We start from the raw sequence: 21,725 nt of genomic DNA on the forward strand, positions 1-21,725 counted from the left end.
TGGTCTAATTATTTTAGATGTTAATCTCACTGTTCCAGAAAGAACTAATTACTGGTGCAGGAAAAAAAAACCAGTTCTCCTTGAACTGTACTCCCTGGCACAGAGGGTCTTAATTAAACAACAAACCCCACTTCCTTCCCTTACTAAGACTCTGTAACTAAACTCCTTTCACTTTTCCCACCCACACACTATTTCTTCAAAGACCGGATCAAAGGAGCCCTTCCTAAGCACAGCTTGTAGTGCAGAGTTTGGGGGCCCATGTCAAGAAATGGAGAACTTAAACTTCGATCCAGCAACAGCCTGTGTGGCCTTACAAACATATTTAACATCTCATAAGCCTCTATCCTGTAACTAACAAAATCTAACTGTACATCCTGAAAAAGTTGTGAAGATTAAATTAGGTAAAACAGATAAAGTGCTAACTGAAGGCACAGAGTAAGTGTACACTAATCATTAGCTATAGGAAACCCCCTGCAAGACACTGAATGACAGGTAGGATAGAAAGAAGGCCGAGTAGAAATAGAGAAAAAATGTTACTGGATACAACAAATAACTCTCAAAGCCCAATACAGCCTCTGATACACCCCAGAGCAACAAGCTAACACCCCCAGATGCCAAGTCAAATACCACATGCCCAAAGCACATAACAAACACTATTACAGGAAGAATATAAATTTATAGCCATTAGAAATACAAACACACTGGGTGTGGTGGCACACACCTTTAATTCCCAGCACTCCGGTCTCTTGGAAGCCAGCCTGGTCTGCAGAGCAAGTTCCAGAACAACCAGGACTACACAGACAAACCCTGCCTTAGAAAAAGAAAGAAAAGACAGACAAAAAAGTTCAACGTATCAAAGGATTCATCTCAAGAATGCAAGGTTGGTTTAACATACAAAACTCAGTGTAATATGATGTTAAAAGAATGAAGACAGTTACTGATGGCATCAGTATACAAGAGCAGCAGTCACAAAAATTCAAAACACTATCACCAAGAAAAGCAATCAGGTCTGGAGAGACGACTCAGTGGTTAAGAGTTGACTGCTCTTCTGGAGGACCTGAGTTCAATTCCCAGCAACCACATGGTGGCTCATGACCATCTGTAATGAGAATTGATGCCCTCTTCTGATATGTCTGAAGACAGCTACAGCATATTCATATATATTAAATAAATAATATTAAAAAGAGAGAGAGAGAAAGAAAAGCAAACTGGATGTAGAAGAAAACTTCATTAAATGGACATAGGAAAGTTACAGAAAAGTCCACAGTGGTAACAAATAATTAACATAACCAATCTTGACATTCTTTTTCAATACTATATTAAACAGACAAACAAAAACAACAGGGGTTAGAGATATGGCATAGTGGTTCTTTTAGAGGACTCATGTTTGGAGGCAGCTGACAACCACCTCTAAACTCCAGTTCCAGGGGATCCAATATCTTTTCCAGCTTCACCAGCAGACAGACAGACAGACAGACAGACAGACACACACACACACACACACACACACACACACACACACACACACACACACACACACACAAATAACAACAATAAAAATGTCTTAAGTGAAATGGAAGGAGAGCTCAGTCAACAGGGCAACCACAGCAAGCAAGATCAAAAAGGAAGATGTAAATCTATCTGTATTCACTGAGAGCAGGGACTGCGGGTATAGCTGGAATGGGAGTACATGCTTAGTGTGCTTAGCTCCTGGTTTCTATCCCTAGTACCAACTAAATGACGTCGTAGACAATTCCATTTCTAATAACATCAAAACCACAAAATACTCAGGAGTGAATTTTTAAAAAGTACAAATTGTGCACTTAAAACACAGTACATCTTTGAAAAAAATTAAAGGCCTAAATAACTAGAAAGTCTATATTTATGAATAAAGATATAAAAATAATGTCATTAAGATATTATCTAAGCTGATCTACAAACTACTCTTATCCAAAGCTCAACTTTTTCATTAAAACGGACAAACTGATGCTTAAATCCACATAGAAACACCAGGGGGCCAACACAACCCAGAAAATAAGAACTGGGGGAGACCCCAGTACTGGTTTCAAGCCTAACTACAAAGCTACAGCAATGAAGACAGGATGGTCAACAGACCAAATGACACAGATTCCCGAGGTAATACCCTGCATAATGAGCAACTGACTTTCAAGGATACCAGAGAAACCATCTTTTCAACAAATGGGGCCAAACAACTGAAAAATTGATGCCCTCACATCATATACAGAAAATAACTCAAAATGTGATGAAAGACCAAAATGTAAAATCCATAAAACTATTAGAAAACAAACGAATTTTTGCAACTTTAGGAGACAAAAAAAGGGAATTTTTCCAATGTTGGAATTAATGTCAGAAGCACCAGCAACAGAACTATCATCTGTGCTTCAAGGGATCAACAAGAAGGTAAAAGGAACATAGAGAATAGAAGAAAATACTTGTAAATCATACATAAGATAAAGGATTTATTTCTAATCTACATTATGAACTCTTAACAATACAAAATAAAATCCCCCAAAATGATGTGGTGATGTACATGTACACCAAGCATGTGGAGAAAAGAAGCAAGGGGATCGAGAAGTTTAAAGTCAATCCTCAGCTACATATCAAGTTTGAGGTTAGTCTGCACTACATGAAACCTTGTTTCAAAAGAACAAAAACCAATCCATTTAAAAATTAAAAAACAAGTCAGGCATGGGGGTGAAGACCTTTAATCCCAGCACTTAGGAGGCAGAGCAGGTGAATCTCAGTTTGTTCTAGGCCAGCCTGGTCTACAGAGCAAGTTTTACACCAGCCAGAGTACCAGTGAGATCCTGTCTCAAAAAGAAACACAAACAAAACTCAAAGCTGGAATTTAAAAACAGACAAAAGACTATAAATAGACTTCTTTCTAATCAAACAGCCAATAAAGGCCAAGAAAAGATGTTCAGCTCATTAGCCATTAGAGAAATGCAAATCAAAACCACAATGATGTCTTCGTCCACAAAGATTGCCTACCTCCCAATTAAAAAGGACAAGTGTCAGCAAGAGTGTGTGTGAAGAAGAGCATCTGCTGGTGAAGTGGAGAATGGTGTGACTGCATTGTACACAGCCTGGCAGCGCCTCAAAAAGGTACAGCTACTGTAGAGAACCGGCAATTTCATTACTAGGGAGATATTTAACAGAAGTAATAAAACACATCCATATAAATACTAGTACACAAATGTGAATGGCAGCACAATGCAATCCTTCAGTGAAAACAACGGAAATGCCTACTAAATGATTCAGAGATAAATAAAAGAGGGTATGGCTTAGTAGTGCAGCATACGCTTGGCATTTGAAGCCCTGGGTTCAATTCCTGGCAATACAGACAAACAAACAAACAAACACATATTTATGCAAATACAAGATGGCAAATGTGCAAAGTGGGATGGTATCTTTCACCCATTAAAAGAAATGAAGTGCTGACAATGAATCAATACAAGTAACGCTTGGAAATACACTAAGATAGACACAAACACTAAAGAATTCTATTGTAGGATTCCATATTTATGAAATGCCCAGAACAGAAAATCCGCCCATGAATGGCAGGAGCTGGAAGGCAGGCTAAATGAGGAGTGACTGCTAAATATTTGGTGTTTGGAGCAGGGAGTATAAGTGTAAACTCCTCTGAAATCACAGAAGTGGTGAATGTATAGGCCACACACTTCATACATGCATAGAAATTTAATCTTAGTAGAGACATCACTAAAAAGCTGAATCTGTGCCCACGGTCTTAGCACTCAGGCTGCAAACTCAGAGTTCAAGGGCAATCGGTAGGGTCTTTGTGATGGGGGAGGACCTTCTGAGGAATTTGAGGATAGATCAAATAGTACTCAACAGGAATTTAAGCTCTGGTTTCATAGTCACTGAGGAACTACAAGTTTCTGAAATGCTAACCTACAGGAATGCAAAGAATATTCCTATGTCCCTTTCCATTTTTATACTTTGTTTGTGACCAGGTCCCATCAAGCAGGTGGCCTTGAACCTGCTATGTAGCTAAAGATAACCCTGAATTTGGGTCCCCATTGCCTCTACCTCAGAAAAGCTGAGGTACAGGTGTACCGCACTGGAGATGGGACCCAAAAGAGCCACATAAACAAGCAACCTGCCACATTCCCACTAAGCCTCATGTACATGTCTCACACCTACTTGAGGATTCAGTGAGAATGCATTTCTCTTGCCTTTGAGCAGTTAACAACAGGTAAAGCAATGCTAGAATGCTTTTAAGACTGGTGTATATTTAGGCAACCAGCTTTCCTTCCACTAGCTCACAGATGTGTTTCTTGGGGGATAGAGACACAGGAGAAAGAAGGGGCGAAAGATGTCATCAATAGAAAACACATCCAGGATCACTGCAGCACTAGTAAATGCTATCAGACTACGATTCACTAGGAAGAACAGCAAAACAAGCGAGCTGGCTCAGTCTTGGTTGTTGTTATACAAAATCCAATCAATTGCTGTTTGCAGAAAATATCTTTTAAGGTTCAAAGTATAAAATTCTTCTCGTTTCAATCTGTTTTGAACATTCCTTTAAAATGGGAAGCTGAGTCATTGTGACCTAACATTACTGCCTTACTGCTGAAATGCAAAATGCTTCTCCCTGGTTACAAGAAAGGAAATGCTAGGATTTCTGATGCCTAGCCAACTCAACAACGGGGCTGTAAAAGATGCTTAAAGTAAGACATAACTATAGTTATGTTCTTGGACCTCCTTTTTTTTTTTAAATACTTATTTATTATGTATACATCATACAGCTTTCTGCCTGCATGTATGCCTGCAGTCCAGAAGAGGGCATCAGATCTCAATACAGATGGTTGTGAGCCACCATGTGGTTGCTGGGAATTGAACTCAGGTCCTCTGGAAGAGCAGACAGTGCTCTTAACCTCTGAGCCATCTCTCCAGCCCGGACCTCCTTTTAAGACTAAAAGAAAGCCTGCCTCAGTTACATTTTACTCTCTTCAATCTCAGTTTAACTCTTCTGACAGACACTCTAATGCACACCAAATCTTTGAAAGACTGATAAATACCATATCTTGTTAGGTTCTGGATTTTTTGTTTACTTTTTGCTTTGTTTTGTTCAAACACATAATCAATGTTTCAAAGTACTTCTTTTCACCTGTGGTCCCTTGTACACTCAGCATAATTGACTTGTCTAGGACAACAATACCAAACTAGCTTAAATACCAGGCATGGTGGCACAGATCCATAATCTCTGAACTGGGAAGTTTAAGGCAGGAGAATCCCAAATCAAGCTGAGCTTCCTGGTAAGAATGTCTCAAAAGCAAAACAAACAAAACCAGAATACAAATTACAAACATAACTAATGTTTCATTTTCTTACCAAGTTTATTTGAGCATCACCAATCAAAGTTAAAAACAACTTTTATGTCCACCAATAAGGAAGCTATCTTCCAAATAACTCTTTAAAAGGTAGCAATCGGGGTTGGGGATTTAGCTCAGTGGTAGAGCGCTTGCCTAGAAGCACAAGGCCCTGGGTTCAGTCCCCAGCTCCGAAAAAAAAAAAAAAAAAAAAAAAAAAAAGCAATCACTTGCAATTTTTGTAAATTTAACACTTTGAGTTTCATTTTAAACTATGCAGCATTTCCTAAGATGAAAGGAACACTAACTAGGCCAGCATCAAGGTGCAAGTGCTAAATAATTCTTCAGAGAATTGTCTTTCTCTGGAGTCCAGGTCAAGGAAAACACCTGGGGGGGATTTGCTCAGAACACACATATCACTACTGGTGGGACACCTTAGCCACAAAGATTAAACCTCAATCTAGTCATTCAGAAGCAACCAAACAAACGCAAATTGAAGTCTGTAAAACAACTTGTCAAAAAATTACACTATTATGAATGAGGCAGGGAGGAAGCTTCAGAAACAAGACAGTTAATGCAACCTTGGATCAAGGAATGGTGAAAAGAAAACCCACCAGGACAATTGAAAATAAGTAAATATGGACCAAACTTTAGGGTGAAGCTAAATACTCCATGTTTTGTCATTGACTGTTGTGCACAGAGGCTCTTTACTGTATGAACACACTTTGGTATTTGGGGTTTGGGTATAAATGACAAAACAAACATGGCAAAAACAAACATGGTAAAATAATCTTGAGATGCAGTGTTACGTTAGCTTTGATGCTTTGCTCAAGATTAGATTTTTGTAACTTTATTTTCAATTCTGTTTGTATGTGCACGTGTGAGTGCAAGTACCCATGGAGTCTAGAAGAGGGTATCAAATCCCCGACAACTGGAGTTACAACTGGTTGGGAGCCAGCCAATGTGGGTGCTAAGAATTGCACTTGAATGGAACGTGGGTCCTCTGCAAGAGCAACAAGAGCTCTTAACTGCCTACTCATCTCTCCAGCCCTTAAATGAAAAATAGAAGGGGACTTGTCTTGGAGTGAGATTATTCAGACTGAATGGAATATATGTAACATACCCCATTTTTGTATGGGCAATATTTCTGGGGTTGTCATAAAATGAAACTATAAAAGACTTTGTCTTTCAAATTATACTTTCAGATATATTTGATATGCCAAAATTTAACACATTATAAACTATTTTTATGATGTTTATATACAAAATTTTCAGAGTATTCTCAGTTTTAAATTAAGTTTATAGTCTGTATTCATTCATTCTAGCAACTAATTTGCCATGTAATCTCTGAATTAAGCTGGAAAGCAGCCTGGCCTACAAGCCACATCAGAGGAAGCAACATAAAGAAAAGCCTAATAAAATGAGGATGATGGCAAGGACAGACAACCTCATCTAGAGATGTGCACCCCGGCCACTCCTGTTGTCCTGGGTTTCCTGTGACATCACCTGTTCCAGATATTCATGATTCGAACCCAAGTTTGCCACATTAGATGCTATATGGTTTACAGCATCTTTAATACAATGGCATTTAACGGTTGGTTTGGGGGCTGGGATCAGTATCACAAATTATGTCAACTTCTACTTACACAATACACCTAAATCATAGGAATCAATAGAATGCACATGAAATAACTGACATCACTGTTGTTTTTGGAAAGAAAACAGAAACATGGGGTTGGGGATTTGGCTCAGTGGTAGAGAGCTTGCCTAGCAAGCGCAAGGCCCTGGGTTCAGTCCCCAGCTCCAGAAAAAAAAAAAAGAAAAAAAAAAAAAAGAAGGCAGAAACATGCTATATCTTATCTAATGGGTAGTGAAAACACTACAATTAAAGATGGCCTGTTGGAATCCCAGTTCTCATTTGAAGACTGTCTCTCAATCAGAATTTTCTCATTTGAAAAAAATGATACCAGCTGATATCTACATTAAGGTCCAGCTCTGAATATCCAATAATTCTGTAATTTAGCCTCCAAAAATACTTTCAAAAATAACAACAGTTGGAGACTAGAGGGATGGGTCTGCAGTTAAGAGCATTGGCTGGGGCTGGAGAGATGGCTCAGCGGTTAAGAGCACCCGACCGCTCTTCCAGAGGTCATGAGTTCAATTCCCAGCAACCACATGGTGGCTCACAACCATCTGTAAAGAGATCTGATGCCCTCTTCTGGTGTATCTGAAGACAGCTACAGTGTACTTATATATAATAAATAAATAAATCTTAAAAAAAAAAAGAGCATTGGCTGCTTTTCTGGAGGATCCTAGTTCAAATTCCAGTACCCACATGTCAGTTTAAACAACCTATAACACCACTTCCAAAGGATCTAATGCCCTCTTCTGCCTTTTTAGTACTAGGTACTGATGTGTGCACAGATATCCATGCAGGCAAAACACTCACACACACAAAATTTTATTTTTTAAAAATTGTTTTTTATCAACTAAATTGCACTAGTTAATGGAAGGTTTCTGTTTCCCCTCTAAACTGGTAATTTTAACTAATATTGTTTCTCCTCATATAAACTTCTATTTTACTCTGGGGCTGGGTCAATCTCTCCTTTATCCTAAATGGAGAATCCTAGCTATGTGAACTCCTCTCACAACTAACCTACTTTAAAATCCCAGGATCCACTCATACTTAACTTTCCTCTACCACCACTTTCATGCAAATCCTCACCAGCTCTCAGCTAGAGAATTACTGCCAATAATTACACCTGGCCATAATTTCCAGCCGTAAAGAGTTTCCTCACATTGATTTCTACCAGAAGGTAGACAGTGGCTCCTTAGACCACCTAAAAACTATGTATAAGTTTTCAGCCTTACAGTAAAAGGCTCCACACCACATGTCTTAAGACAGTCTGATTAACTGTTTGTTATTTCTACTACACACCACTCCTGTATGCTTACTAGGTTTTGAGTCTTTTCTCCCTTAGTTCCACTCCAATGGTAGTAGTCATCCTCATCTATACATTACAGCTCCCTCTTTTGAATGTTCATGGTACTGACAGAGTGAGACAATTCTAAAGGCCAGCAATTAATAAAAGCTAGCTAAATTTATCCCTAGTGCCATTTTGCTTGACACCTGGCACTGTCTTGGTAAGGACTTGCCACTTACCACAGGAAAGAAGAATGCCAAACCTACTCTGGCCCACACAGAACAGAGCTTCTAAGCTAGAGACACACATACTAGGGGTTGCTGGGCTTCCATGCTACAAAAAGATGCTAGTATGAATTAATCGTTTACATATTTAGGACTTTTCATGTTCAAACCCCAAACCAAGATCTCCAATAATGATGTCCCCCATTCCTACCTTCCATCATCCCCCATGGACCTGTCAGAATCTGCAAACATTCTGATCATTATGAACAATGAGTAGGGAATACTCCTGGTGATACTGGACATCCTGCACTACAAAGGACAGTCCTCAATTAATTAGCTGGTCCAAAATATGACCATGGTGAGAAACTCCAAGATAAACATAGTGTATACAGTTGTAGGTTCTGTTTTCTAAAAGAAGTTCTGCAGTTTTTCAAAGTGCAGCACCTTACCTTCCGTAAAGAGTTTAACCACAGCATGAAGGCTGATGGCTCCTGAAATTACTAGTGGTAGGACCTCCTGTAGTTCCTTTAACCTCTGTATATACCTCAAACCTCTTATATGCAAAGCAGAAGAATTTAGAACACCTAATTCCCCCAGACACTCAAGGCTAAGGAGGTATACAAAGTCTTTAGATGGGTACACCAGGCAGATGAAAAAACGTTGTTAAGTTTACCAACATTCTCCCCTTACTGGTTCCCAGAAAATGCTCAGAGTTTACTAGGGTGAATACTACCAGCCATGACTTCCTGAGGACCGGGAGGGTAGTAATGGGTAAAGAGTGATACTTTCAGACTGGGGAAGAATGAAGCATGCACCCATTTAATCTAATTTAATCAACTTTCTCCCTACTCAAAGCACCTTAACCTTAAACAAAAAGAACTGGTCCCATCTCACTGGATGCTCTGCCTTAAAATGTAGACATTTTTCTTTTTCATATCTAATGATCTTATGAAGTGCCTCAAGCAGGAGAATAGAATGTCATAGCCTTTTGACCCTTACATCACCTACCTTGTATCACCGTTATTAAAGTACATATCATAGCTTCTCCACCTGATTGTACACGCCCTCTGTGGACACTGACAGCATTTGATCTCTTTTTATGTAACCCAAGGGGGTCTAACAGACCTTTGTAATTAAGATGGCCCCAGCCTCTTATTTCATAGATTAGACGGAGGCTAAGTGACCTGCCAAGAGTCAAGGTCATTTTAAGTGGCAGAGCTGGAATTCAAACAAGGCCAAGAGAAGAATTCTGCCCAATCATAATGAAGTGGAAAATCATGCTTGTGTTACAATGTTTACCTAAATTCTAGGTACCCTCACAGAAACAAGACCTGTGCAGCGGCCTAATTCCCCCCCCCAAAAAATTGAAACAAGAAAAACATCTAAAACCTACACTATTACTAAAATTACATCTCAATAATTCAATCTACTTTGTTCAGTTATGTATCTTATTCTTTCTTTCCTGCTTTTCACAACATAACTTGTTTAAACATCCAGCTGACATTTAGCCACTGATATCAGCTCTTAAAGTCCCTTTAAATGATTCCATAATTATTTAGTTTCAGAAAACCCCTTACTGAGTAAGCTAATACTGTTTCTTTGCCAAGAGAACAGATTCTTGAACAGTCACCCCAACAGATTAACATTTATAAAATCAAAAGCCAGAAATTTGGAACAGTTCTACATGGCGAAAAATACTTGTACAATTACAAGTGTGCTAATAACCCCAACATAAGCCTAGAACTTCCAATAAGCAAATGTAAGCCACATTAAGACCTAAAACAAATGAAGTTTAATGTATTAATCTCAAAGTTTCTGAGTGTCAAATTTGATGCAACAGAAAAAAGCAAATAGGAAAGGAAAAGTCTGTTTTAAATGTGGATCTGAAAACAAGTTAAGTATAGTACAGTTCGATGATATTGAAGTAATTACGGCTCAATAAAACTAAACGTCTTCCAGAAACACATTATTTGGGAGTAGAGGACAAACAAACAAACAAACAAACAAAATCAACCAAACAAATAAAAAACCCACTTCTCTTTTGAGGTAGTATTTGATGCTTAAGTTACCAGTGCAAAAGCACTCAGGCCCAACAGAAGTGATAATCACTTACTGGGAACAATTGTTAATTACTTTCCCAGCTGATAAAAAGAGCACACACTGAACATAGACTAAAATGTAGTTTCAAAGGAAAACAAAACGCAGTTTATACTTCATGAAGTTCAAGGACAAAACTGTTTCCAAAGCAACAGAATCCGCCTGACTACAATGTGCAGAGACAGGGAAGAAAAAAAATGCGAACACATAGTATCTTTTTATAAAGGCAACAATTTAGCTACAAAGTAATAACGGGGAAGCCAAAACAGTTTGACAGCCCGCCATAAGGGCCGCCTCAATCATGAGTCACACAATGCCTGCAACCATTTACAATAGTAATTAATGCACAAGTCCCCTAATTAAATTCTAAAAGGGTGAGAATGCTTTAACTAAGTTTACAAGAACTGCCTTTTGCTTTTCTTTTTAAGAACGAACACACTCGTAATTACGCGTCTCCCTGCAATGCTCCCCCCCCCCATGCAATATTCCCTGAGGCCGTTTCTCCCGAATGTCTGTTCCCTGAGTGCGAAAGCAAATGACATGGGGTTGGGGGGTGGGGATGGGGATGGGGTGGGAGTGGAGGTGGGGGGGTCCGTAAACCCAGGAAGAGCGAAGCAGAGTGGAAACACGCGATTATAAAGGGGCGGGAGACTGAAGGCTCGCCCATCTTACCTGCTAAGATTTCTCTCTACGTCTTTGGTAGCTTTAGCTTCCAATTCTCTGAAATAGCAAACAAAAACAAACAAACAAAAAAAAAACGGGGGGAGGGGATGCGCGTGAAAACGGAGCTGCTGCGGCAGAGCGCCCGCGCGGTGGGGGAGGGGCGGGGCTGCGGGCTGCAGCGCTGCGGGCCGCCGAGCCCAGGGCGGCCGAGCCCAGAGCTGTAACCCGCGCGGTACCGAAGCTTCCCGGACCGCCCGTGACTCCCGCCCAGGCCCGCGCCCTCGGGGACTGCCCCGCGCCGCCGCCCATCAGCCCGAAGGGTCCTGCGGCAGCGCTGTAGGCTGGCTCCTGGCCCCGAGTGAGCCTCCCCTCCGGTCCTCTCACCTCATGTGTGTAAAGTGCACTAGCGCGTGGGGCGCGGGGAACGAGGCTCGCGAGCCTCAAGCCCTCCGCAGCGCCGCGGGGACAGGCCCGAGCCGCTGCACCAGCGCCATTTTCTACACCGTCCCGCTGCCGCCGCCGCCGCCGCCGCCACCGCTGCCGCCGCAGGCCCCAGACCGGAAGTGAATGCCCCACTCGCAACCCCTTCCGGGGGCGCCGTGGCCCCAGGGGCCCCCAAGATGGAGGCCCTAGCAACTAGGCCTACTGGACAAGGCAGGCACTTGGCAACTGTCTGACGCGGCCGGGACCTTGCCGGAGCTGCCGGGGAACTCCGAGATTCCCCACGAGCGGCTTTGGGGCCTGGCAAGAGCGGGGCGCAGCCTTTCTCGCTGAGGCTGTCTCGGGCTTGACTCCGACCATCCCCTCCTCCTTCTTTACTGCGACACAAGTTTCCTTCCCCTCTGCCCGGCCCCTCCCTTACAGAAACACTCCTTTAAAAAAAAAAAAAAAAAAAAAAATCCAGCAAACCGCAAATTCCACCCCTGCCGCGGCCAGACTAGCCCGCGCCGTTTTTTAAATTCACCCACATCTAATTACTTTTGACCTTCAGCCAGATTATTTAACCTCTCTATTTGTGCCTCTTCTCAGGTGAAGAATGAATACCAGAGGCTTCGAAACGATTTTGTGCCTCAAAATTTTACACACCCTTGACTCAGCAATTCCACTTGCACGAATTTCTGCTCAAGAAATAACCGTTTGGGGTATCACTTTTAAGAACTTCACAATCGAGATATTAACTCGAAGCACTGAAAAGATTGAAAAACTAACTGTAACCAGCTACGAAGTCCAACGTTATGAGGTGGCATTCAACGCAACTACTTGCGGTGCCTGGGGTCTTGGTTACAATAAAAGATGAAAATGCAGATGCCATACTAGTTCTCAGAAAAACATGTGAACACCCAAACATGCTTATATTTGTGGACACTGTAAGATACATCTCTGTAGATAAAATATGTAAATCCACACGTAGATAAGATACAGCAATATAATACATGAAAATACAATTATTACAACTATTTTCTAAAATTACAGTGTAGACACATACCTGAAAGTAAACAGTAAAATACATACCTAAAGGTTGATGCAGCAATATAATACATTAAGACATAGTTATTATAATGCACATGGGTATGTACATATTCAGTGCATATAATGCTACTTGTAATTTGCAAAAAATTTCTCCTCTACCTAAAATCTACTCCCCTTTACTTTCTCAAACTCACTCGGCAGACTACTTCCTTTTGCTCTTTTCTATTCTAAGTCCTTTAACTGGTTTAAACCTGCTCCAGTCTCTCCTATGAAACAAGCTCTGTGATTGTCTGGTTCTGCTCTGAGAGGTGTGTTGTGGTAAATAAGTTAATGAATGGATGAATGCCCAGAAAGGAACTAACCAACGTGTTAACTTCTGTTTTGCATTTTTCTTCTTTTAATGTTCTTAATTTTATGAACCTATAAACATTTTTGGAAAAAAATTACAAGTTGTAAAATGAAGAATACTAAATAAATGCTAGTAATTTTTACATTTTAATTTTTTTGTTTTTGTTTTTGTTTTTGAGATGGGGTCTACTCTATAGTCTTGGCTAGCCTAGAACTCTCTATGTAGGCCAGACTGGACTCAAACACAGAAATCTGCCTGCTTCTGTCTCCTGGGTGCTAGCGTTCTACAATATCAATCTATCTATCTATCTATCTATCTATCTATCTATCTATCTATCTATCTCTCTCTACATACACACACACAGAGACAGAGAGAGAGAGAGAGAGAGAGAGAGAGAGAGAGAGAGAGAGAGAAGAGAGAGAGAGAAGAGCCCTTCAATTTTAAATAGGCCAAATCCCAGTTAGGTTCTTTGTTAAATTGATACAAACTGGAGTCATCTGGGAAAAGGAACTCCAATAGAGAAAATGCCCCCATAGAATTGTCTATAGATAACATTATAGGCATTTTCTTGATTAGTAATTGATGTAGAAGGGCCCAGCTCATTGGAGGTAATACCAACCCTGGGCAGGCTATCCCAGGTTGTATGAGAAAGCATGCTACAAGTCATGGTGAGCAAGCCAGTAAATAGCATACTCCTCTGTGTCTCTGCTTTAGTTTCTGCCTCTAGGTTCTTCCTGGAATTCCTGCTCTGATTTCCTTGTATGGCGGACTATAAACCATAAGCTGATAAACTCTCCTCCCCAAGCTGCTCGTCAATATGGTGTTCATCACAATAGAAGACAAGCTGAGATAGGACCTTCCTGTTGCCTTTGTTTCTGCCAGTTCCTGTGATTACCTCAACACCCATCTTCTCCATTCTCTCTCCCTTGCCTTACCAAGAAGGTTAAGTGACTAGACTAATTCACAAATTATAATTTTGGAAGGTAAGGATTTTTCCTCTTTATCAAAAAGCACAGTTGGGCCTGGAACGAAGAGCTCTATAGTTATAAAAACATTGGCTGCTCTTCCAGAGAACCTGAGTTCAGTTTCCTACACCCACATGGTGGTTTACTCTATAACTCCAGTCCCAGGATAGCCAATGCCTTCTGGCCTGCTTAGACACCAGGCACGTGTGTAGTACACAAACATATACACTGGAAAAAAACTCACACACATAATTTTTGCAATGCTGAATATAGTAAAAATAGATGCTAAGTAGCACTATGCCCCTGAGCTATATCCCCAACTTTTATTTTTAAACTTTAGAATGTCTCCACATTAATAAATAGAAAGAACTTGGACACATGTACTTGTAGACACTTTCCTGGAAAGACTGTATTTACTTCATTTAATTAAAATTTCTTTAGTACTTATTGTGTACTATTCAAAACTGTTCTAAGTACTTTATACAAATATTAATTAGACACTAATTGTTGTCTTTGTACCTCCCACTGAGGTAGGGTATTACCCAGCCCCTGTGCCAAAAGGTGTGATTAATTTTCCCCAAAATCATGTAATAAGTGATTAAGAGTGTGTGTGTGTGTGTGTGTGTGTGTGTGCATGTGCTCGCATTTGTATATTTATACAACCCCTTGCCATCCCAAAATGGTGATTACTGATAATATAATCCACTATATATAATTAATCTACCAAATATAATCATTTCAAATATATATGTACACACACATATACACACACACAAGCACATACACACACATATATACTATAAAGGAGATAGTAACAATGCCGTTCAGTGTATAAATGCTCAGAAGACTGCATGTAGGAGTCTATGTCCCACACAGAGTCTGGCATACCAGGGTCAAGTCAATTATACCACAAAAACTAACAATAGTTAGTTTTTTGCACAGACTATTGTTCTAGAATAGAGAACGATTCTAAGTCAAGCTCTGAGCAAACAGAAAATAAAAATTCACTCATTGTATTAGTCAGGGTTCTCTAGAGTCACAGAATTTATGCAATGGTTCTATATATTAATGGGATTTATTGTAATGGCTTAAAGTCTGTAGTCTGACGAACCCAATGATGGGCAGCTGTGAATGGGAAATCCAAAAGTCTAGTAGACTATGAGTCTAGTAGGCTGCTCAGTCCACGAGGCTAGTTGTTCCAGCTGGTCTTCTGTGTAAGCTGGAATCCTGAGGAGGTAGGCTCCAACAGATCTGCTGGCAATTAAATGCAAGCAGGTGAAGAGAGAGCCTTCCACCTTCAATCATCCTCACGCAGGCCTCCAGCAGAAGGTGTGGCCCAGATTAAAGGGGCATACCACTACACCTGGATCTGGAACTTGCTTTGTCCCAGGCTGATCGTGAACTCAGAGATCTGCTTGCCTCGGTCTCCTGAAATTTAAGTCTGTACCACCTTGCCTGGGCCTAAGTTTTTCATGGTCACTATGCTTCAAGATCTCCATGTCACGATCCGGGTCAGAAGCCTGTGTCCTCCAGCCTCAAGGTCTGGATCACAGGTGTGCCCTCCATTGCTGGACTGCAGTTCATTCCACAGGCCGTCGACAACCAGAAATAGCTGTCACACTCAAATAGCTTGGGTTTTGCTTTTGTTTTTAGAAAGGGTCTCACTACATATGTGAACTCTCTGTGAAGACAAGGCTGACCTCCAACTCACCAAGATCCTCCTGCCTCTGCTTCCTGAGTGCTGAGATAAATGTCTACAAAGTGTTACTAAACTGTATCACTAAGGAAATAATGACTAAAAGTCTGTAGACATCCAGCACAAGTGCAATGTTGTCCTAAATGTTTTCTGTGTGCAGCTGACTGAAGCTGAGGACATGGATCCCAGCTGGATGTTTCATTAATGAACATTTCTATGCTATCCTAAAAGAGCCAAGGAGTACACCTCAAGGAAGTCTGATACTACATTGATGAAGTCATCAACATTGGACGGGGTTAGCAGAAAAAGCATGTTGTCATGGAGACAAATGGCAGGTCAGTAGTAACAGGACCAGTCCCTAAGCTGTTCCAACTGGAGAGCTGAGGAATAGTTTTAACTTTTCCTCCTGTCTCTCAATGTGATGCAAGACGTTTTATTTTGGAAATGTCTTCTGAGGTTTTTCTTCCTTTCTTTTCTCACTGATACTCCCCAACATACCTCGAAAGTCCTAGGGTCCCTTCCCCCAGCTCCTCTTTTTTCTCTTTTTCCTTATGGTGCCATACTTTACACAAAACATGACCACCACCCCACCCCACCCCACCCCAGTCTATAGTGAAAGCTTCATGCATTATGACAGATATACTCATGTAATAGCCACAACCACAATCAATATAAAAGAGTTCTTTCACTCAGGAAAACTCCCTTGTGCCTCTTCTCAGTCTCTTTCTACAGTCCTCTCCCATATGTTCGCTGGGCACCAAAAAAACCTAGTTTTATATCACCATGAATCAGTACACTCATTACAGAAGCTCATACAAATGGAATCACGCAGTATATACTCTTTTTCTGTCTGGCGTCTAAGATTCATTTCATGTTGTTGCATGCACAAAATTTGTTTCTTTTATAGCTAATATTTTATTGAATAGATATACCACAATTTGTTTGCCCAACTTCCCATTGATCAGTTATTGCTTTTAGTTGGGAGAGGGGCTATTATTACTATTCGGTGGACAATTATGGGGCAATTTCCTTGACCTGAAACATTACCTTCTGGAGATGGGAGGAAGCACTTACAAGTTTGGGGAAAGCTGAAGTGTCTGATTCACAATGTTCCTCTCCAAGGTTGCCAGCAACAGTTGCTGAGGAGAACAGGCTTTCTAGCCAAAGGGGCTGCATGTGGTCATTATGTGAGCTTCCGGGCGGGCACAGCTTTCCTGAGTGGTCCGGGCTGTGGTGAGCTTTCTAGTGATGAGGCTGCCTTTGAATTACCCTCATTCCCATAACTCCTCACCCATGTTGCTGTAAGTAAACACCTTGGTTGTTAGTTGGCCTTCAGTGACACTATCGATTTGGTCTGTGGTAGATGCTCCATTTAGAATGAGTTCATCCACACCTCCCCAGGAAAACAATATGTACATGTTTTTGTTCTCTTGGAAAAATACCTAGTGCTATAGTTTGGGTTATAAATGTCCTTTTTCCCCCTGCATGGTATTACTGGGAGGTGATGGAGTCTTTAGGTAGTAGGGCCTAGTGAGATCATCTCAAGTCTTTGAGGGTGTGCCCTTGACAAGGACTGGAAACCTATGCTCCTTTTCCTTGGCTGCCTTGCACTTCTAGAGTAGTGTACTCTGAACCCCAAGCTCATAAGCAATTGGGGTCACCTGATCATGGGCCGAACTGTCCAATAATGGGGAACTGGAGAAAAACAAACAACACAACCTTTTTCTCATTCTAAGTAGATTACCTCAGGAGTTCGTTATGGCAAGAAGGAAGCAGACCGGCATACCTCCAGAACAGAATTGCTGCATCCCAGAATACAAGCATATTTAATGATATGAAAAACAAGGGAATGTTACTAAAATAATCTGTGCCCACTTGCATTCCCAAGTGGGTGAAGGGTCATGATTTCTCTCTTTCTAGCAGTGTGCATGCTCACTCTGTTTACCGTGTGTCGGGACAATTTCCATACAGCAGCCTGGATGCTCTTACTTTAAATAAAAACATCACCATCACCACCACCACCACCACCATCATCATCATCATCATCATCTTACTGTCCATCTTAAAATAATACAAAGGCATTGAGGGCTCTGGACTCCAAGTGTAATATCTTTATCAACCCTCCCTCCCTCCCTCCCTCCCTCCTCCTCTCCATCCTAATAGCTGTGATCCTAACTTTATTTCTCCTCCCTGGCTCACCTTGCCTCAGGCGCTCAGTCTTCATTCTCTAAAGGGTTCCTGACTTCCTGATCAGGAAACCAAGCTTCTCTTTATCTCTTCACGTCCCTTTACTGACTTTGATGCTTCCAATCACATACTCTGAGCTATTCTGGACTTCCCATAGCATTCACCACATTTGTAATGAAACATCACTGCTGTCTATTTATTCTCTGCATCTCCTGAATCTTTGAAAAGTTGAGAGAGCAAGGCACCTGTCTGCCATATTCCTCCATCTCCACATGTAGCAGAATGCCTGGTGATGCTTGTTAATGAACAAAATACCTTCCCATCTCTGCCTAGCTACTCCTTCTAAATATACACATCACTGCCAAAGTGGTTTTTCTAGCAAGTAAATCTAATGAGCTCCCACTGCCACTAAATGCTCTTGAATGACTTGAAGGCTAACAATTCTTGAGTAGTTGCATTCTATAGAACGCCATCTGAAACGCCTCACACAATATCAAAGGCCTATGGTAGTCTACCCTGCCCCATGTCTCAGAATCCCTATTTTATTATCCTGGGACATTGAACTACAGCCAATTCCTTGTGTCTTGCAGTAGCTCTGTGACTTGAACATGCTGTTCCATGTAAATGGAAAACCTTCCCTCCCCATTGTGTCTACCTAATGAATTCTATTTCAGAGTGGAGTTCAAATCCTGCCTCCTTTGCAAACCTTCCCTGAGATTCTCTGATCCTCATCAGAATACAGATGAATCGAGTCCGGATAGTCATGTGCCATCATTCTAGTTCCCTATTACTGGAGCGAGAGCAAAGGACTCCTGGAGCATTCAGGATTGGAGTCTCACAAGTTTTCACAAGTCAATTTATTTTATCCAGCCACCACTGACATGTCCAGTCTCAGACAGGAGAGCATTCATTCCCCCTTGTGTTTGCTATATCGCCAATCCCCAGCTAGTGCTTGAGAGGCCTAAATACTGAACAGAAGGTGTCTGTAGACTAAACAAGAACAAATGTCTCACACACACACACACACACACACACACACACACACCTTCTCTGGCATTTCCTTAATGTGTGCTAAGGAACATCATCCTTCTGCCAGGCAACTGTCTGTCACCATCAGGACCTCTGGCAGGAACAGGATTCCTCTAGACTCCCCTCGGTCTCGGTCTCTTCAACTACTGATTTGCTTTCTGTTACAAATGCAACAGAATTCTTTCAATAACACCCCAGCTTGCCACCAGACCCACCAGGCATCTTCGCAGCTTTAGTGAGGATCAAATAGGTACCCCCTCTTTTGACTAGGTCCCTCAAATAGTTACAGCCAAAGGAATCAGTTATTGCTCCCTTCTTTCTCCAATAACACCCCTTGTCTTGTCATCCGGGCCACCCTCCTCTGTTCCCAGTCTACAGGTTTCAGCCCAGAAATGCCCACGTTAAGTATTTTATATTAATGATGCTTATGCCTTCTGACCAAGGTTGGAGGTAATTTAAACATTAAAATGCACTATGCTTGTAAGGGCTTATAGCAACATAATGGGAAATTATATGTCTACACATAGATAAATATATTCATAAAATCTATTCATTCATTGAAAGTCTGATGATTCCAACCAAGATGGATTAACTATAATATTTCCCTTCTCTCCCAAAGCAAGTTAAAAAAAACAGAATGGCCTCTGAGTCCAGAGTCCAGGTTAGAGCAGTGGCTCTCAACCTTCCTAATGTCTCGACAGTATAACACAGTTCCTCATATTGTGGTGACTCCAACCATAAAAATCATCTTCGTTGCTACTTCATATCAGTAATATTGCTACTGTTATGAATCATAATGTAAACCTCTGTGTTTCCCAAGGGTCTTAGGGACCCTGTGGAAGGGTTGTTTGACTCCTCTCAAGGTCGTGACCCACAGGTTGAGAACTGCTGGACTAGAGTATCAGATAAGAGAGAGTTAGACAGACACCTCACAGAGCCTGTAAGGGTCCTGTTGAAAACCAAGTAACACATGCGTGTCATGACACTACTTGAGACCAGGGATTAAAAACCACTCAGGTGTAGAACAAAGAATAATATGGCTTCACAGAGAGTGTGGGTAGTCAGGGAAGAATATACTCATTGGCCCAGGGAAAAATCATAACATAGAACCAGCAAGATGGCCCAGCAGATAAACGCGCTTGTCACTAAGCCTGATGACCTGAGCTCAACCTCCCAGCCCCAGGTGATTATCCTCTGACCTCCACAGGAGTACTGAGACATGTGTCGTCCCCCCGCAGGCAAATAAATAGATTAATAAAAACATTTTTATTAATAATTAGACAGAGCCTGACACCTCAGGTTTGGTCTCTGGGACCTCAGAGTAGAAGGCAAGGACTGTCAGCTGAAAGTTGTCCTTAGACTTCCACATATGTACTATGGCACATGGCGGGTAGGGATGGAGCACACAGTGTCACTCACAATGCATATGTAAATAGGTAAGTGTAACAAGAAATTTAAAATACACAGTAGAGAAGATCCCCGGTGCACTGCGTGCGGAAGAACATCACATGTGTGGTTGGGAGGAGACTCAGGGACAAAGGAACAGATGAAATATTTGAAGACACAGTGTAATCCCCCCATCCCCCACTCCCGCCCCACCCCCCCCACCTCCAGTTTGAGAAAACCATAGCCATGTTCCTGTCATGGAGACTTCCCAGCAAATCGATGGTAACCTGGAATTGTGCTGTTGGGTTTTGTTTTTTGTTTTTTTGTTTTTTTTTTTTTTTTTTTTCTGAATGAATGAGGATGGAAAATGCTCCAATGGCTTCCTGGTTCCAGGATATAGCAACTCTCGCCAGACATTCAATCACTTTGATGTTGAACTTGCCAAGATCCAGAACTACGAGAAATAAATTTTTGCCTTTTACAAAGTAGAAAAAAAATGAATGACTCATCCAACTAAACCCAATCAAGGTACAGAAAATGTGATTTCTCCATATCAAAGGACGGTAGGCATTGGCCAAGAGGTGGGCTGTTGACAGGCACAGCATGGAGGAATTTCAGGGTTTATCATACTGATAGAAAGGGGACGTGGCAGGGCCTGAGGAAGATGACAGAGACCGGATGATTCAACGTATAAAGTTCCAGAAAATATAAACTATTTCTTAGTGATAGAAAAGCTGTCAATGGATGCCTGAAGACTGGAAGAGTCGGGGGAAAGACGAGAGGGAAGGATGACAAGAACGGGGGAAACGTTGGGAGACGACAGATATGTTTGCTATCGTGATTGTAGCGATGGTTTCACAGCTGTAGGCAGATGTCAAAACTCATCAAATTGCGCGTTTTAAATATGTGAATCAATAAAGCTGTTTCAAAAGACTCTGATGAGAAACAGGGTGTTTACATAATTTTAAAATACCTCCCACAAATTGCTTATAAACTAAAGGCGGGAGGGGGGATATCGTCTCAATGAACTGATCAAAGTTAGCATCACTGAGGCCAGCACGCATGACTCTAGCATCCCTGGGAGGATGCAAGGAGAAAAAACGTAGCATCACTCCATGTCTTTCTGCCCAAGATGTATAATCTGAACATGATCATGAAGAACCCACACACATTAAACTTTCCAAGATCGAGCTGGTGGCTTTTAGGGTGCCAAGATTTTAAATAGCAAGAGGAAAATAAAGGAACTGTTGCTGGCTGAAGGAGACCGAAGCCAGGTCTGGTGAAGTGGACCTGAAGTCTTAACTACTTGTGATATGGCTATGAGGAACCAAGAATGTTCAAGGTCAGCGTGAGTAACTTAGGGAAGGTTGTTTTTTTTTAA

At 41.4% G+C, this 21,725-nt stretch overlaps 1 protein-coding gene across 5 annotated transcripts in view; it reads right to left on the reverse strand.

Annotated features, from left to right (window-relative positions):
- Positions 1 to 21,725, reverse strand: part of Tnrc6a (trinucleotide repeat containing adaptor 6A) — a 152,595-nt gene that overhangs the window by 57,921 nt on the left and 72,949 nt on the right. Inside the window, exons 1-2 of one of the 5 annotated variants that reach the window (XM_032892713.1) lie at positions 11,647 to 12,078; positions 11,272 to 11,319 (exon numbers count right to left, since the gene is read on the reverse strand). The exons of the other annotated variants lie outside the window; for them this stretch is intronic. Coding sequence (XP_032748604.1) covers positions 11,272 to 11,319; positions 11,647 to 11,651 — 53 coding nt within the window. The 5' untranslated portion in view covers positions 11,652 to 12,078. Of the gene's footprint in view, positions 1 to 11,271; positions 11,320 to 11,646; positions 12,079 to 21,725 lie in introns of those variants that run through there. 5 annotated transcript variants of the gene reach the window in all.

This window comes from Rattus rattus, chromosome 2 (genome assembly GCF_011064425.1).
Source record: "Rattus rattus isolate New Zealand chromosome 2, Rrattus_CSIRO_v1, whole genome shotgun sequence".
In the NCBI taxonomy this organism is placed as follows: Eukaryota; Metazoa; Chordata; class Mammalia; order Rodentia; family Muridae; genus Rattus; species Rattus rattus.